Source organism: Sinohyriopsis cumingii, chromosome 6 (assembly GCF_028554795.1).
Source record: "Sinohyriopsis cumingii isolate HCF-2022 chromosome 6, ASM2855479v2, whole genome shotgun sequence".
NCBI lineage: Eukaryota > Metazoa > Mollusca > Bivalvia > Unionida > Unionidae > Sinohyriopsis > Sinohyriopsis cumingii.
The window spans coordinates 111143199-111161749 of NC_142966.1; the positions used below are offsets into that span (position 1 = coordinate 111143199).

General features: G+C 36.9%; 1 protein-coding gene across 4 annotated transcripts in view; it reads left to right on the forward strand.

Annotated features, from left to right (window-relative positions):
* The first annotated feature begins 11464 nt into the window (after positions 1-11464).
* LOC149797723 (MSL complex subunit 3-like) overlaps positions 11465-18551 on the forward strand; it is a 60762-nt gene continuing 53675 nt past the window's right edge. For 2 of the 4 annotated variants that reach the window (XR_016421872.1, XM_089962652.1), the window contains exon 1: positions 11465-11683. Coding sequence is in view for 3 of the 4 variants with exons in the window: in XM_089962652.1 (XP_089818778.1) it covers positions 11585-11683 (99 nt within the window). In the remaining variant the exon portion in view is untranslated. The remainder of the gene's footprint in view (positions 11684-18551) is intronic. The other 2 variants (XM_089962653.1, XM_089962654.1) reach the window with 2 other exon arrangements.

The window sequence follows — 18551 nt, forward strand, 5'->3', positions numbered from 1 at the left end:
CCGCAGGCTATTATTTCAGCGGTCAACATTTGGTCAGCACCATAGCCACCAGGTTTAATAGCGTGTTCCATAAAGCTTTGGGGAATGTCCAAAAAAGTGTCACCCTGGAATACCACAAAATAGCTCGTCGCTTTCTGATGAAATTTTCTGAGGGGTCCAAAAAATTCATGTCTTTCTTATTTTGTCCTGAATTGTTTGACATGTTGGGCGGTGACATGGAGGCGAGGAAGACAGGAGAACAAAAAAAAAGCCCCGAATTAGCAGTCATTCATGACAACGACTCTTTTGCGAGGTATTTTCGTACCCCGGTAGAACTGAACCAAGGACTAAATTTGATCTTTGTGTATTCCGATGTGGTGGAGTATAACGTGGTGGGACACACCTCCGTACCGTTACTGCGTGTCATTCCTTTCAAAGTGGATTCTGCCACAAACGCTGACGAGGAAGGTGGAAACACTTACCACGTCCACCGCGAATTTGTCCATCCTCACTATTTGCCGGTCAGCAAGTCGTATTTGGACACGGTCAACATTACTATAAAAGGAGATCTGGGACAAGATATTCCATTCACCAAAGGAAAAGTCACGGTGAAACTCCATTTTCGAAAACGGTTCTCTCACGACTCTTAAGTCATGTATCCAGTGTACCGAGGGGTGGCTCGACAGCGAGGACACGGTTTAGGAGACATGTTAAAATCGGCCTTTCGTTCGGTGGCCCCAGTGTTGAAACCGATGGTGACACGCGGATTGCACGCCTTGAAAGATGCGGCACTGACACAAGGCAAAGAATTTCTCCAAAATGTCATCATCGACAAACAAAACCCTAAAGAAGCCTTCATGAGGGCAGGCAAAAATGTCTTGCTGCAAACGGGCAAAGACATTTTAGGCCGACGAGAGACACCTATAAATGCCCTGCACGCTACCGAGTCAAGCATTCAGCAAGGACAAGGCAGAAAGAGACGAAGAAGAAGAAAACACCCTTTCACCAGACTTCAAGCGAGAAAGGCCAAGAAAAGAAGAACCGTTCGAGACTTAGACGTTTTCGATTATTGAAACACAGCAACAACAAAAAATGATGCACCGAGAGTCTTGCGCCTGTTCCAAGACGGAACTGGATCTGTTTGCCATGCCCCCCACCATGATGACCATGCAAGAATCCCAATGGGTGGAATTTCATCCCATCTCCTCATTGACCGATTCCGCTCCCATCGAGTTTGAAATCAAAGGACAGCCCGAAGATTACATCGATCTGAATAGCAGTTACTTGTACTTGAAAGTCCAAGTTCTAAAAACAGATGATAAAGGAGTAGAAGACGATGATAATATAGCTCCCGTCAACAATTTCATGCATTCCTTGTTCAGCTCAGTGGATTTGTACTTGAATAACAAACTGGTCAGCAGCAGCATGGATACTTACCCTTACCGTGCCTACCTGGAAAATCTCTTGACGTACGGACCAGATGCCAAGACAAGTCATCTCAATGCCTGTGTGCTGTGGGTAGATGACACACCGGACAAGTTCGACACAATAGATCCAAGCAATGAAGGCTTTGAGGCAAGAGAAACCAAAATCTTAAACAAGAAAAGTTTAGAACTGATGGATCGTTTGCATTTGGACATGTGGTTGCAAGAGAAATATTTGCTGAACGGGGTCAATGTCCGCTTGAGACTGAACCGCAGCAGTACCACTTTCCATTTGCAGGCTGCTGATCTTGCTAAGGCTCCTAAAAGCATAATCCAAGAGGCCAAACTCTACGTACGACGCGTAGAAGTGTTACCTAAAGTGGCAAACGACATCAGTCAGACGTTGAGCAGAACGAACGCCAAGTATCCCATCCGACGCGTGGAAGTGAAAACGTTCACCATTCCCGCTAACCTTCAATCCATAACCCAAGATCATCTGTTTCAAGGACAGCTACCCAAGCGTTTAATCCTTGGTATGGTCGATAATGAAGCCTTCAACGGAGCCATCCATAAAAATCCATTCAACTTTCAACACTTCGACGTGTCCAAGATCGAAGTCAGTCGCGATGGCAAGACCTTGTGTACCCGACCTTTCGAACCTAAATTTGGTGACAAAAATTACTTGAGATCGTACTTGTCCCTGTACGAAGCCACCGGCCAGTTAGGAACCAACACCAGTCACGGCATTGAGTATGACGATTATGACGGAGGCTATACTTTGTGGGCTTTCGATTTCACTCCAGACCAAGGCAGCGACGAGGGACATTTCCACCCTATAAAATCAGGCCAGATTCGTGTGGAACTTCAGTTTGCAAAGCAACTGAAACAGACAGTGAACGTCATCCTGTATGCAGAATTCGATAATACCATAGAAATCAACAGTTTGAGAGAAGTCATTCTAGATTATTAGAAGTCATGGAAGACTGTTATCCCTCTTTACCTAGTGGAGAAACTTTGGAGATGGAATGTAAGGAGACCGTGGAAGGAGAAGAATCTCAAGACAAAGACGAAGAAGTTTTGATGAAGTCGAGATGGCCAGAACAAGAAGCCCATTTAGTCTCCTGTTTTGCCAAACACTTGGTCGACAAAATGACGGAATTGATCAAGAAAAATTGCTATGGATGTCAAAACGATCATCCCAGTCAAATTCAACACGATAAATGCCTGATGTTAAGTCAAGAAGAAAAATTGGACGAGTATCTGGACGAAGCTTGGAGCCTCATCTCGAACAAAGACGTGTTGCACCAGTGGTATAAAGACTTGCGTGAACATTCTTGTCCACCATTAACCACTCAAGAGATCCATCGTATCGAAGCTCTCCTGAATCAGAGTGAGGAAACAGAACGAATAACCGTTTATTCGTCAGACATTTTCAAGCAAAAAGTCAGGATCGAATTGACGACTTATTATTACCTGTGAAGAAAAAAACAACACAGAAATCAATGGATACCTGGGAACTTTATTACCTTTTGAACCACAGTTCGTATACGTCTTCTTGGAATCCTGTCGTCTGTGCTAAAGATGAACTCCCTCATCGCAAACCTAAAGACCATCAAGCTTACGTGATCAACACGGACGACAGTCATCTCCCAGGAACCCACTGGGTAGCCGTCTACTTTCCTCAAGAAGGATGTGTGGAATATTTCGATTCGTACGGATTGCCCCCTTTGGAAGACGATATCATTGACTTTATGAGAAGAAATGCTCAAACCACCCGATTCAATAACGTGAAATTACAAGGCACAGATTCCTTGGTGTGTGGACAATTTTGTGTGTATTTTCTGCATCATCGCAGCCTGGGTTATTCCTTAGAACATTTAGTGACTCATTTCGATCCTCGTTCTTCTGCTAGAAACGATGTGAAAGTACATCGATGGTTTTGTGACCAGTATGCTTATCTTTTGTCTCAAGCTAGGAAACGTAGTGTCCATCAATGGCCTAATGATTTCCAACAGTGGAAATCACAATTTCATTCACAACGTTGTCAGCCTTGTTTAAAGTAGATTGTATTTGAAGAAAAGAATGTTAGTGATTTGAAAAAAAATGTTTGATGTTATTATGTTGAATTATTGTTAAAAATGTTGTTGTTTAGTGTTAAGTGATTTTTTGAATAAAAAATGTTGTGTTTTGAAAAAAATGCCTTTGTGGTTTGTTTAGCTATAAGAATGTTGGATTGATGCTCTTTCATTTCTTACTATCCCTCTCATGAACGTTGCGGCTCGAAAACCGTGTGGGGGATGTTTTCCTTCACGTCCGCGCTTTCACTTTAAGAACCGGGTTGTTCCCAGTCTAGCCATCCATTGTCGACTCATCCTCCTAAGAAGATGTGCTCCAAACTAGCTAAGCTCAACGAAGCCTACGTGAATTTGCATAGGGTCAGACACAGTCTGATACCGAAGCCAGAAGAAATAGAGAATGTGAGAATGTTAAAAATCACTGAAGACCTGATAGAAGAGCTCTTCAGAGAAGAAATGAACAGGGAGAAAGAAGAATGGACAGAGAAGTACAGACTTCAAAAACAGCAGCAACAGCAGCAACAACAACAGCAACAGCAGCAACCTGAAGCTGACAGAGGCTTTGTCGATTGTCGTATCGACACCAAAGAATTCTTCTTCTCTTTCCGAAGAAGCAGACCTATCGCCAGAAAGTCTATCCTCAGAGGACATCGCATTCTTAGAAACTAAAAAGAATGCCATAACAAAACAAAAAACAGCCCTTTTCAGGGCTACCCAATACTCTAGAAAAGAAATAACGATCGATTTGCCAATGTGTGAAGGTAGAGTAGTGTGAAAATAAACACTAACTCTTTATAAACATTTTGAGGGTATGTGTTAGTGTGATTGTGTTTATAAGTGATAAAGTAGGTTGGTGTGGATAGTAGATTAAAATGATGTTTGTTTTTTGGGCTGTTTGAGGTGTATATTTGGGGTTAGATTGGATTGTTTTGTGTATGTGGATAGTCTATTGAAGTGATTTATAAAAAAATTTATAATAGTGATGGGTAGCATAAAAAAGTGAGCGAGTGTTTCTTTTAGGTCCGCGCGTTGTTGTTGTTTTTTAGGTCATGATCTAGGTAAGATAAATTTTATGTTTTTAGGGGGATGTTTTCCTTCACGTCCGCGCTTTCAGTATAAATTGAAACTCGTTGGGCAGTCCAGCTACCCTTGTTGATTGATCAACACAGCCAGAAGAATGACTAGCAGAATAGTGAAACTGTTAGAACTCCAGATGCACCTGGAATATGCCAGGCGGATAGTAAACGAACTATCAGCGGAGGCTATAGTAGAAGAAGCAAGAATAAAGAAGGAAGAAGAGGAGAGAAGACAGAGGGAAGAAGAGGAAAAGAAAAGAGAAGAGAGGATGTCATTTAATATTCCTGAAACAGAGGATTGGGGTGCTGAAGCGAACCATCCTCCCTCTGCGCTCCCCAGAAGAAAGGTGAAAGAAGACTGGGGAAGAAGATGCGTGTGCGGCGCAAGGCCAGGAAGGTGCAACCATTAGATAGGTGCATCTGGAGTTTAAAAAAAAAACAGCCCTTTTCAGGGCTACCCAATACTCTAGAAAAGAAATAACTATTAATTTGCCAATGTGTGTAGGTAGAGTAGTGTGAAAATAAACACTAACTCTTTATTAATAGTAGAAGTGTATGTGTTTGTGTGTTAGTAAGAGCTCAGGAAAGTTTGTGGGAATAGTAGATTATGGGTTTCTTAGCAAATGTGGAGAGTATAGTTAGGGTTATATTATATGAAATGAGAAAGTAGGGGGATGTTTTCCTTCACGTCCGCGCGTTGTTGGGTCATGATCTAGGTAAGATCCATTTTATGTTTTTAGGGGATGTTTTCCTTCACGTTCGCGCTTTTGGTATAAGAACCCACAGTATTAGTTGTTCAAACCATTCTGCAAAGAATAAAAAGAAGATGGCATCAAACCACCTTAACAAAATGGAAAAATTGCAAAACGTGATGGACAATTTAGGAATGTTTGAGCAAATGTTGGTTAACCTAAACGAGGATCACTACTCATATAGTCCCCATAGAGTGAAGATGGAGATAAACAATTTACGAAAAATGAAGGTAATCATTAGTGATCTGTTGAAAGAAATAAAGGAGGAAAAGGAGGATGAAGAGGAAAGGATAAGGATGAGAGAATGGAATGAAAAAATTGAAAAAGAAGAGGAAAATGAGAAGAGGAAGAAAGAAGAGGAGGAAGAGAAGAAAGAAGAGAAGGAGAAAAAAAAGAAGAGAAAGAGTGTTGGAGATAAAATAAGAAGTTGGTGGAGGAAAAGGAGAAATTAGAAGAAGAAGAAGAAGAAAACCCAAAGGCCCTTTTCAGGGCCAGCCATATTTCTCGAAAAGAGATAGTCTTTGAATTGCCTACCCCTTTTTTAAAAAAATTTTTAAAAAAAAATCCCATGTTAAATTCCCCTTGTCCGTAGAGTGACCCACGATTTATTGCCATGTTAAATTCCCCTTGTCCGTAGAGTGACCCACGATTTTCTCCATGTTAATTCCCCTTGTCCGTAGAGTGACCCACGATTTTTCTCCATGTTAAATTTCCATTGTCCGTAGAGTGACCCAGGGGTCCCTGTAATGCTAATTCCCATTGTCCGTAGGGTGACCCCTTTCACTACTGATGTCCACATGTGGAACACAATCTCAATAATTCGTATGTGCTTCTCAGATTTGTAACGTATTTCATGCGATATTGTTTTAACAAGTGGGGTTAGCAAAGGCTCGCTTACAAGTAGAGCAATGAATTCGTTCTTTTCCTTCATGAATGCATAGCTTAGACATTACATACCCACTACATCTCTCTTCACAATTAATGGGTTGCTCTAGATTGATAAATCCCTGGTCACATTTCTTTCAGTAGTATTTGTTTCCGAGATATCCTCCGATACTTGTACTATAATAGACATGCTCTTGATGACGATACACGTGAATGTATTTTCAGCCGGGAAATAATAATAATAATAAGGACTTTGTATAACACCTAATCTTTAGAAGCTCTAAGCGCTTTACAACATTAGACAACACCTATAAGATAAGAAACATAATAATAGTATTACAAAAACAAACAACATGAAATTAGAAAAACATTAAACAATAAAAAAAACATGCTGAGAATATTTCAGGTAGGAAACATTATTAGGTCTTTAAGTTTGTTCTTGCAGTCGAAATAAGTGAGTTTTGAGAGCCCTCTTGAATGTGATCACTGTGTCTTTGTGTCTAAGTTCAGTGGGCAATCCATTCCACGTTGCTGGACCCTGGTATGCAAAAGAACGCTGTCCATATGACTTTGTTTATCCTATACCTATCAAGAAATGCAAATAACGAAGGCAACTTGATTGTGAAGAGGAAGAACCCATTCTTGCAAGTGAAGAAATATGTGTGTGAGAGAGAGAGAGAGAGAGAGAGAGACAGAGACAGATAGAGATAGACAGACAGAGAGGAAAATTAACTGTTCCGATGTGTTATGAAAATTCCATTGTGGTTCTGATTAAAAATAAAATATACTTAAGAAACTTAAGTTTCTCTTTCTCTTGATTTTTTGTATAGTAAAGATAAGATACTTACACACACACATACACACACACACACACTATTAAATATTGGGGAAAAGGATTTTAATTTCAATTGATTTGGCAATCATTGAGCAATATATAATTTGTAAGTGAAATTAGGTGGTCCTGGAAAGGACTGGTGGGCTAATTTTATGCTTATAAAAAAGACAACCAAAAAGCAAAAGCATGGACATGATATCAGCAGCTTTCGCTGTCTCAATCCCTTTCCACGAATGAGTCCTACTCGTCCTATTTGCTGTTTTCACTGCCCAATCAATGCCTTCCAGGGCCTTAGCGCTGAAAATATTATGGTGCCCCACCCACCCCAAATGTAAAACTAAAACAAACAAAGTAAAAGCTAAAAAGGTGGTAAAATACCAGTGTTGCCATTAATCTTAATCAAAATACTCTTACATGCAGATCGAAATGGTCATATATAATTCATTCAATTTTATCATCAACAATTAATTTGATTTTTTTTGTTTTCTGTTTGCCCCTGTTGGGCTGTTGCCCTAAACACGTGCTTAATTGCTGCTGCTGCCGGTATCCCAGTAGCAGTGAGTGTGGATGTAGCAATGGAAGGTTTAGAAATCTTGGGTCGTGAAGGCTTCAATCGATTGGGGTTAGCTAAAAAAAAGTCCGATACATTTGTCTCAGACATTACAACTCCTCCAAAATGCCTCGTAGCACACACGTCGTAAAAGTATAAACTGCGCCCGCGCATGTGTGTATAATAAATCCAACCTTTTGTTGCAGTATAAGTCGGTGTCGTCATAATTGTATGGAAGGAGGGGTGTTATGCATTTAACAACATCATTCACCTCATAACTGGCTGAAAACTCAGGAAAACCCCAGAGAATTTTGTAACGGCCACAGGGGCACGTTGCAAATGAGGTCACGAGTATCGGTCAAGGGACAGAGGGCTGTATTGTTACCAGTTTGGACCCTCCAGCCCTTAATCCAGTGGCCGATACCCTCTAAGTTTCCTTGGTAACTTGTCCCTGTAGCCAATCCACGTAACTTAGGTGGCAGGGTCCAGTTTCGTAAATTGATCCCTGGCAAATTTCTTAACTTAAGGCTATGGTGTGACTTTTTCAGCTATTATTGTTTACTATTTATAGATATGGATATATTTGTGAACTAGGTGTTTTGGGCTTGTGTTGTTCTTGAAATTGATATCAGGCATATACACCTTCCATAGTTGCTCTGCAGTATGTTGATAGTGAAATACCAATAGTTGGCTAGGAAGAAGAGTTAGCCTCCCATAGCAGTAGACACATGGGTTCAAGGCAAGCAGAGTATCTCAAAAAGGGCTTGGATGACAACTATTCTGAATTGCATCAAGCTATTTAGTAGACAATGTTTTTCAAAATTTTCATCCAGGGAAAGGGCTTGCGTTTGCACTGTGAGCACCACATGCTGTCAAAAATGGCATTTGGATGTGAAAAATGCATGTATAAAATAAGGGTTGGGGTGCATAAACCTCTTCTGCTATGAACTGCCATTGACTTCTCTGGTCAAGTGAATACTATTCTTATGCTTTGTTTTAATATAGGTATCTAAAAATATGGACCTTTTTGACCTCACTTGTGTATTTGATTTTTTTATGATTTTATACTAGGTCGCTGTTTGCGGCATTAAATTTGTACATAAAAACTGGACCCTGCCCCCTTAAGGAAAATTGATAATTTTTTGATGGTGCAGTCAGCCACATCTATTATACTTTTTTGTTTCTTTGTGTATATTTAAATAATTTTTATGCATTAGCTTTATTATATCTCCTTTCTTTTTCCATATATCACTTAGTGTTGTATGTAATGCTCTTTGGAGAGGGAGGTAACTGTGTTTTGTACCTCCATGTGAGAACTGTTTATATGACAATGTAGCATATTTTGGACTTAACTTACTAAATATGGGAACAAAATGGTAACCATTATGTATTGTCTTGCACTTTCTGTAGCTGTCAAGGTTTTGCACCCCTGTTTTTAAAATAATATTCACATTTCAATACAGACACACCTAAGCAATTGCATAGCATGTCAACATGTATTCTTTAAAGTAATTTAACTCCAAAGGAGCAGATAGAATTCAGAGGAATCATACATAAACATACTGTTGTGAATATTGAATGTCACCAGTGGAACGGTCTTAGAAATAATGATGCATATGGCATATTACTTGCTATATTTTGGTGAAAAGAATGAAAGTTTTAGCACACCGACATAGTTTCTACCTTCATGACCCTACTCTGAAGTTGACATAAGAGATTCATATCTCACACTTGGGTGATAATAGAAAATGTTTCAATGCTATGTATATATCTTGAAATTTCTAGGTTCAGTTAACAAAGGGGGAAAAGCTTAAAATTAAGTGGCAGCTTCATGCATTTGACAATACACATACAGTTTCTCCTCTGAAAGTCTTATGTTTTCACTGAATGTTAAAAGTACATCAATATCACTTGTTTCTTTTCTTTTTGCAGGTCTCAGTTTGCATGGTAAGAGATTAGGATTAATCGGTTAGTCATGCTGAAAGAAACAATAGCTTCAGTCTCATCCAGATACTCATTCTGATCTAAGTGCACAAGAGAGTGACTTTGACGGACAGATTTAGCTTCTGCAGGAGTTGTTTTATGGTACGTGCTTATCAAAAGCCAAGCCAGTGAAATGCTTTTTACCTTAAACTGGATTTTCCACTATAAATATTTGTTCTATACTTTATCTTATTATTTACTATGATTTTGTAAACTCCAGAAAACATCAAAGTCAGTTGTAAGTAAATTGGTGTCTGAGAAGAAATTTCTCTGTTAAATTGTACTGAGTAATTTGTATATGTATGGTCAGTTTCATTGGCTATGTATCAATGAATTTATTTGATATGTCACTTTGTAAGTTTTAGGGTCCCACACATCAGTATATCAATATTCCAGCATTGTCTAATGTTAGTTGATTAAACTTTGACTTCTCCAGACTAGCTAGACTTGTGTTGTGATTACACCCCACCCCCACAACACACACTGACACAACACTGATGCTGCTATTAGCATCTCCAGTATGATAATGAAAAGTTAGGAACCACTTCTTTTAGATCAGTCTAAGAGTACTTCTAAAGTACATGATTTACTTAAATGTGTGATTTCTTTAAGTTTGCTAGAAGAGTTTATAGAAACTTTTCACTTCTGTAACTGACACCTAACATAGCATTTCTGTCATTCCCTCCTAAAATTTTTAACTTCCAGTTTTCTTCTTGACATTCATGAAACATTGTAAAGGAATTTTGATTTTGTACTGATGCTATGGTGGTAAACAAAGACCAAAAGCATTGTAGGTTGCAAATAATTTGAAATCTTTAAAGAAATGCAGTCAGTCATAATTCACAATGTAAATAATGCAGTGCTTTTTGCAGTGCTTTTTGCTGCAAAGAGGTAACTTTTTCAAAAGCTTAATACCATTTTTAGCTTTGTGCACAAAATGTTTTCCTTTATACCATTGTACTAGATCATGTCTAAATATGTGATAATGTACACAACTTTTGACATAAACCATTTTCAGCCATATTCTTAAGGTGGCAGGGTCCAAATTTCTTAACTTAAGGCTATGGTGTGACTTTTTTCAGCTATTATTGTTTACTATTTATAGATATGGATATATTTGTGAACTAGGTATTTTGGGCTTGTGCTGTTCTTGAAATTGATGTCAGGCATGTACACCTTCCATAGCTGCTCTGCAGTATGTTGATAGTGAAATACCAATAGTTGGCTAGGAAGAAGAGTTAGCCTCCCATAGCAGTAGACACATGGGTTCAAAGCAAGCAGAGTATCTCAAAAAGGGCTTGGATGACAACTATTCTGAATTGCATCAAACTATTTAGCAGACAATGTTTTTCAAAATTTTCATCCAGGGAAAGGGCTTGCGTTTGCAATGTGAGCACCACATGCTGTCAAAAATGGCATTTGGATGTGAAAAATGCATGTATAAAATAAGGGTTGGGGTGCATAAACCTCTTCTGCTATAACTGCCATTGACTTCTCTGGTCAAGTGAATACTATTCTTATGCTTTGTTTTAATATAGGCATCAAAAAATATGGACCTTTTTGACCTCACTTGTGTATTTGATTTTTTTATGTTTTTTTATACTAGGTCGCTGATTGCGGCATTAAATTTGTACATAAAAACTGGACCCTGCCCCCTTATGTTAAGTCCTGTGACGTGAAAGTTATTAACAGTGTCGTAATTGAGAATTTTGTTTTTAATAGTAGGTACGCATACTTGATTTAATTTTAGACTTAGATGTTATACGTATACGCCTACGGACAAAAAAAAAAGATCATCATATACATTTATAATGCATGTTATGTAAAATTGATCCTGATTTACGACATACCGTAAATATCGGCTGGTTTTAAAACATATATTATCGTTTAATAATTTTTATATTTGATATACTTCTTTTTTGTATACAGTCTTCAGTGTGCACCCGCGAACGACGAACAATAATAAATTTCGACCAGAACCGTTAGAAAATATAAGAAGATCGTTGTTAATGAAGGGAAAAGACTATGAGCTTGAGAGGGGTAAAGTACAGTTATTCAGTTGGCGAAATTGTGCTTTGCTTTGAACCCGATCCAACAAAAGCTAGAGTTTTATACGAAGCAAAGGTAAACAGCAGATCAAAATGTTTCACACTCTCTACCCGTACCCGTATCGAGACACTTTCGCATAAGCCGATGGAAACATGTACATTGCATACGTTATTAACGAATAGGTGTGAAATGATACGTATCACGATACACAGCGCATGATAGATATAGTCCTTCGATGAAGACATCGACCCCGATATGTATTTTGTGTGGGTCGATGTCTTCCTGCATAAACAACGGCGCTATGTAGCGTGTTCTGATGTCGACTAAGATTGTAACTAGAAGTCAGACTTACAGAAATGTCTCACACTTGACAGCCCATATCGATGCTTTTCTACAAATTAATGTTTTAGTCAGTCTTGCTCTGATGTCTTTTTAAGCTAATAAATTCAAATTCTGACTCAAGCAATTTAACCTGTTTTCTAGTTCTATTGGCATTCATTTCGTTTACCTGGAATGTGATGGGAGCCAGAAATGTAGGTCAACTGAACTTATAAACATGTCCATTTTGTTGTGTGAGAATTTATTAGAAAAAAGACATCAGAGGAAGTAAAGTCTGACTAAAACATTACGAATTTAATTTGTAGAAAAGTGTTGCCAAGTTTGTGATATTCCTGAAAATTTAACTTACTGTTCTGATGTTATTGTTAATCAACATCAGAACATGTTACACAGCACCATAATTTGTGCAGTAAGACTTCAACCCCAAAGACATAAATATCAGGGTCGATGTCTTACATTGTAGGACTAATGTCTTAATGACAGATACTTTATTGATACACATGTGGACATGCAGATTTAGTAGGTATGCTTGGTGCTGGATTAAGGCCTTCCAGGGCCCTAAGCACTGAAAATATTGTGTTGCCCCCCAATGTGAAACTAAAAAAAAAAAAGCAATGTTAAAAACTCAAAAAGTGGAACAAAATGCTATTGTTGCCATCATTCTAAAGCAGACTGCTCGTACATGCAGATAGAAATGGAAATGGTCATATCTAATTCATTCAGTTTTATCATCAAAAATTAATTTGAATTTTTTCTGATGCCCCTGATTATATGCAAGGTGATTTGAGATATGCATTTGAAGGAGAATTATTACCTTTTTTATTTACCGGGGTCACATTATTGGACATTTATGATCTCTCCATTAACCCAACGATATTAAGATATTATGCCGGAAACTGATTAAAAATTAAAATCAATAGGATATAGTCAGAATTTCTGAAATTTGGAAATCAGCAGTTTTCTCATCAACAAAAGAAAACATCTCAAAATTGTAAATATTTTTGAAATTAAAGTAAACAAATGTGTGATATCCATTAATTCCTTCAAGTAGGTTTTTAAAAAAAAATATGAAAACATGTATCCCCGTTTTTCGTATCTTGGGTAATTGGCAGTAAATCGTCCCCAATTGTATATCAGAGTTCACCCTCCATTGATTTACTCCATTATAAAGACATAATCCAGGCAAATCAAACTATAAATTTGTGTTATGAATAATAATAATTGTTTCATATTCACGTTTTCTTGTACCTGAGAATTAAGTAGTAAACTTAAAGTCAAGCCAATACTTAACAACACTCCTCAAGAATATAAAGGGTTAATCTGAAAATCTAGGAGTTGCCAGATGAATACTCCAGAAAATTATACATCATAAGTTGGTGATGAGGCCTATAAATTACATATCTATGAAAAGTTATGAATTTGTTATATGTTGTGCTGATTTTGGTTTTAAAAAATTGACTTTTGCATTGTAACATTTTCTAGCCTTTAGAATGATGTCACTAATGTTAAAAGTCTATGCTCTTAAAGTAAGTAACAGAGAAGAGTGAAAGACAAGCTTTGTAAAATTTAACAAATATATTTATTTCCCAAGAAGTGAAAATGAGAAGAAAAAACTTATGGTATTGCGATTTAAATCCCAAAATAATCCAAGAATTAGATACAATTCCTAGTAATTTTAAGTCCTGAATAAAATTCAGTAAACGTCTAGAATAAATCCCAAAACTGAAGTTTGACATATCTGTGGTAGCTATTGAAGTGTTGGTTTGCAACAGTCTTCTGTTGAATTACAAAAATATAATTCCAGGTTTGAATATACTATAAATTCCAGCAAATATCTCTGTCCAAGAATTTTACTGGAGCACTTGTGTATTTCCAGAGAAAATAATCACTTGAATTCAATATTTTGAACCAAAAAAAGATTCCAACCCAAAACTCCTGGTCACAACATATAATGCAACTTAAAAGTGCTAGATGTTAAAGCACGAATGACCAAGTCCTCACAATTACAAGATTATATAGTTCTCTACTTGACCTTGGGTCACCATTAATATTTTCTATAAGAATAAACATTACCTAATGGAAAATAAACTTCTAGAATAATTGTGATTGCACTCAAATCAACATATTTACCTCCTTTATTAATAATGATCCTGATATTAAGCCCATTAGAGAGAGAATAATTTAGCTATGTATTAAAGAGGTCTCGCTAGGATTTTAAAACTATTTTTGTAAAATTATGAGTCCTGTCAGCAAAAGTTGCAATCCCCTACCAAAAATCTATGCAAAGTAGATGAACTGTTGGTTGCCATTGAGTTTAATTTCTATGTTCTTTATAGCACTGACATAGCTTTTGTTTGTCCATCAGAGTGAGACTGAATTTATTTTGTCAATCCAAGAAAGGTCCTATTCCAAGCACATTTTTTTTTTGGAGGGTGCTCTCCCTGGTTGATCTTCTCAAACCATTTAGGTAGGCCCTCTTGCCCTACCTGTGGTTATATATGTGCTATATTTTTGTCTTTATATACATTTTTCCAACTTTTGTATGAATTTCATATTATAATCTTTGTGTGTGTGTGTGTGTATGTATATATGTGTGTATATATATATATATAGAGAGAGAGAGAGAGTTGATTTTTTGTTATTGTATATTTATTATTTTTTTGTTATTGTTTTTATTTTAATTTTAATTTGTTGTTTTTTTTTGTTTTTTTTTTAAAAAGATAAGATGAAATCTATTCAATGCATTTGTCATCTTCCAGAAGGTAGGTTTCACCCATTTTAGCCTCTTCTTCTCTATTTTGTCTCTTTATAGCCCTCCTATGTCTGTCTCTGTTTAATTATTCTTCTAGTGATGTTGTTTGCTTTGGTTCTTTTGATGTTATCATTGTGGTTTTCTGGTTTTCCAAACTGTATTCCAGACAATCATCTTAATTTTCCCAATATTTTTCTATCTCTATTTGCATTGTTTCCATTATTTGTGTTGTTTTTTGCCATTCTTTTTATCTTTTTGCTACTATGCTCTGGTGTTTATTCCAATTTTCCTTGTTTTGTTTTTTCCTTCTTCATAACTGACTGTGTTTGTTTCTTTTGTTTCTCTTGGATTACTTCTGCTTTTGGTTTTCCTGCTACTTGTTGTGCCTTCTGTTGTTGTTGTCGGATTTGTTTTTGTACTAATTGGTGTTGTTATTTCTCTCCTTGCTGTTGTTTTGAGCTATTAGTTTCTTGCTTTTTGTGTTGTTTTAGTCACTTTGTCTCTTGTTTGTGTTTTTCTTGCTGTTTGAGTTTATTTTGTCCATTTTGTTACCTTTGTTGTTGTCCTTGTTCTACGTTTTGTTTGTCTACATGGTGTTGACGTTTCTGATCACCTTGTTGGTATTGTTTTTGTTGTATTTTTCCTTGTTGTTGTTGTTGTTTCCGTCCTTGTTGCCTTATAGCCGGGAAGATTTCCAGCATAACTGTGTAGGTTTGTTCTGTGCCTCCTGAATGGGTTTTCGTCTGGGTTTCTTGGGCATTTATGTGGGGTGTGCCCTGTTTTAACGCATCTGTTGCACTTTCGGTGGTATATACATCCCTTATACCAAGATTTTGTCAGAAAACCATGTAAGTAGAAAGCTCTTTTGATCCCTCTTAGTTTTGTTTTTTCAATTTCCAGTATTCTGATACTGTTGTATATGGAAAATCCTGGAACCGTCACCAATCTAGATTTTTCTACCCTTATACCGAATTTGTTTTCAAAGCAGTCGACTGTTTCTTCTATGGGTATTTCCATGGGGGTATCTGATAAATAGAGTTCTCCTGTCTGTTTGTTGATCTTTTTTAGGAGTGGTACTGGGTTTTTAACTATTACTGTCTCTCCTGAAATATCTATTTCTCCAGACTGTAATACTGATAAGTTCCCTCTTGGTCGTATTATATATCCTCGTATCCTTTTCTGTTGATGGAGTAAATTTGTTGTAAAATGTCCAAGCATTCAAGGTATGTCCCTTCGTTAGTCTCAGTTCTTCTTGTTTTAAAATACTTTTCCAGTTTCCTTATTGCATTATGAGTCTCCGCCATGTTTTCTCATTTTCCTTGCTCGTGAGTAGTATTTGCTCTGTTTTCTTCTTCGGTAGATTTGTATAAATTCTTGTATATATTTTATACTATCGTATAAAATTCCAACGATTCTGAAATTCTGTCTTGAAAGTTAATGTGCGCTCTTACGAGCAGCCTTGGTTGCTAACTGTTTTCTTGTTGTTGACACCTCTTAGCTCCATCCCAGCATATATGGCTGGTTAGAACTTAGAAGTGACACCGTTTTTCAAAAAGTGTTTTTGGTGTGGGTTTTCCCTGTCCTTCCATTTGTGTGTAAGTATTATTGTGTAAACACAGTAATGCAGTAAAAATTGTGCAGGGTTGCTTTATTTTTTTATCTATCAAGTTATTCAGTTTTCTTAGCCCATATAGCTACGTGATGTACTATCTTCCCTATGTCGGTGCTTACATTGGGCCTGATTTCCATCCTAGTAGCTTAGATTTAGTGTTGTACTATTACTCCATGAGATAGGTACGGCTATGGGATAATTTCCTTCCCTTTCCCTATAGTTTGTTGTTGTATTCAGTTTTGGAGCCTTTCCTCCTGTTGACTTTCCAAGCACTAAGCAAGATAACGCATACTTTCTTACACTTAGCTACTGTCTCATTCAAATTTACAACACAGCTATAGGGGGTTTTACGGTTGTAACGGAGTTACTGATCGTAGCGCCTAAAATCAGCTCCAATGTGAATGTCCTCCCAAAAAATTCCAGTTCTGGATAGTTCAGTTCTACACTTGGTTAGCGAAACATAAAGTCAACAAAGGCAGGATTCTTAGCTGGACTACAGATCATTATGGTTAAACCAATGAATCAGTTATATATGTCTAACATCTTTTGTTCATACTAGGATATTAATTATAGACATTAAATCAGATAATTAGATTAAGTGTCCATACTTACATTATATCAGATAATTAAATAATATTTACTTTCCATACATAAATGAAATCAAATAATTAAATCAAATACTCTGTCCATACCTGATAATATAGATTCGTTATCCATAATTTCAGATACATTTGTAGGAACATTTCACTTTGCTCTCCGATTTTAAACATTTATTGCACATTTTTGGCTAAATGACTTTAACGAAAACAATTTCAGCTATTTGCATTTTTCTATTTTGATATATCCTTCTTTCTGAGTTACTTTTGCAAGGCTAATAGTTTGTTTATAACATGAGTTAAGAAAGTTATAACACAAGTTTGATCAGAAAATTATAACACGAATTCGATACGTCAGCTGATTTGTAATGCTGAATAATTTAAACCAGAAAAGTTTTGTTTTTTAAAAAATGGAACACATTATTTTAATGTATTCAGAGGAACTTAACAAAGCAATAATTACATTAGCTATCATAACGATAAAGGAGTGTAATTAATGCAGACGGAATATTTATTCATATTTGGGTGTAAATATCGTACAATATTCAGATTAAATAACATGCCCAATGATGTTTATTTTTGTTTCATTTTCTTTTTGACTTTTGAAACATCAATTATCGGACGGTACATGCAATAACTTTCAGAATAAGTTTTCTTTGCTTATGCTGACATGTAGTAACTCTCAAATTTGCTGGGGTCTTTAGGCAACATTTCTGATTGCCGCCAGCAAATTCATCTAGAACAGCCTTCTTAAAATTAGTTTAATTCTGTTTAACTCTCCTTGCATCAAATATGTAAGTTTTATAGATCAAATTATTTCACAGATTCTGTCTTATTACTTTGGTTCGCCTTTTAAATCAATATTGATCCACATGACCAGATGTGAAATTGCAAACAGTATGATTTAAAAAGAGACTGCTTGTAAGAACATGCTCTGCAAGTCAGTAATAAATGGATACTCACAAATATTTATATTTGTTGTCTTTATCTATCAGTTACTCTTTCTATCTTAGCATCATTTTATACTCATTTTTAACCAGAAGTATGTTTATGTAATATACGTATGCGAACACACATTCATTCGAGGATATACATACCCATGCACCAGATGTTGTTGTTATTGTCGGGTTTAACACCATATTTCAGCACACGATAGGCTATGCATTGCAGCCAGTATTAATGGTGGAGGAAGAACCCGGGAAAAGCCCGGGAAGAACCACTGACCCACGAGAAGCTACCGGCAAGCATTCTCACATACCCATGTTAGCCGAATCCTAGACTTGAACCCATGCAGACAGAGTTGAGATGGCAGTGATTCGTAATGGAGAGCACTTTAGACCACTCGGCCACTCGGGGCCCCCTGCACCAGATGAAATGAGACAGATAGGTGAGAGCCATGAATGTCCTATACATGCATAGTGTGTCTAACATTGATATTTCTCTGAATTGATACTCTAAAATTTCCAACCGAAGGAAATAAAATTAAAATAATCATCAAGGAGACTCGTCCGTGCGCCTGTCTGTTCAAGCGTGGTTGATATTTGTGCATCTTGAGAAAACAAGTTATTTCAGGAAAAATATAATGAACATTAATAGAAAAGTCTAAATCAATAACAAATGAACCTTGAAAAGTTCAACTTCCAT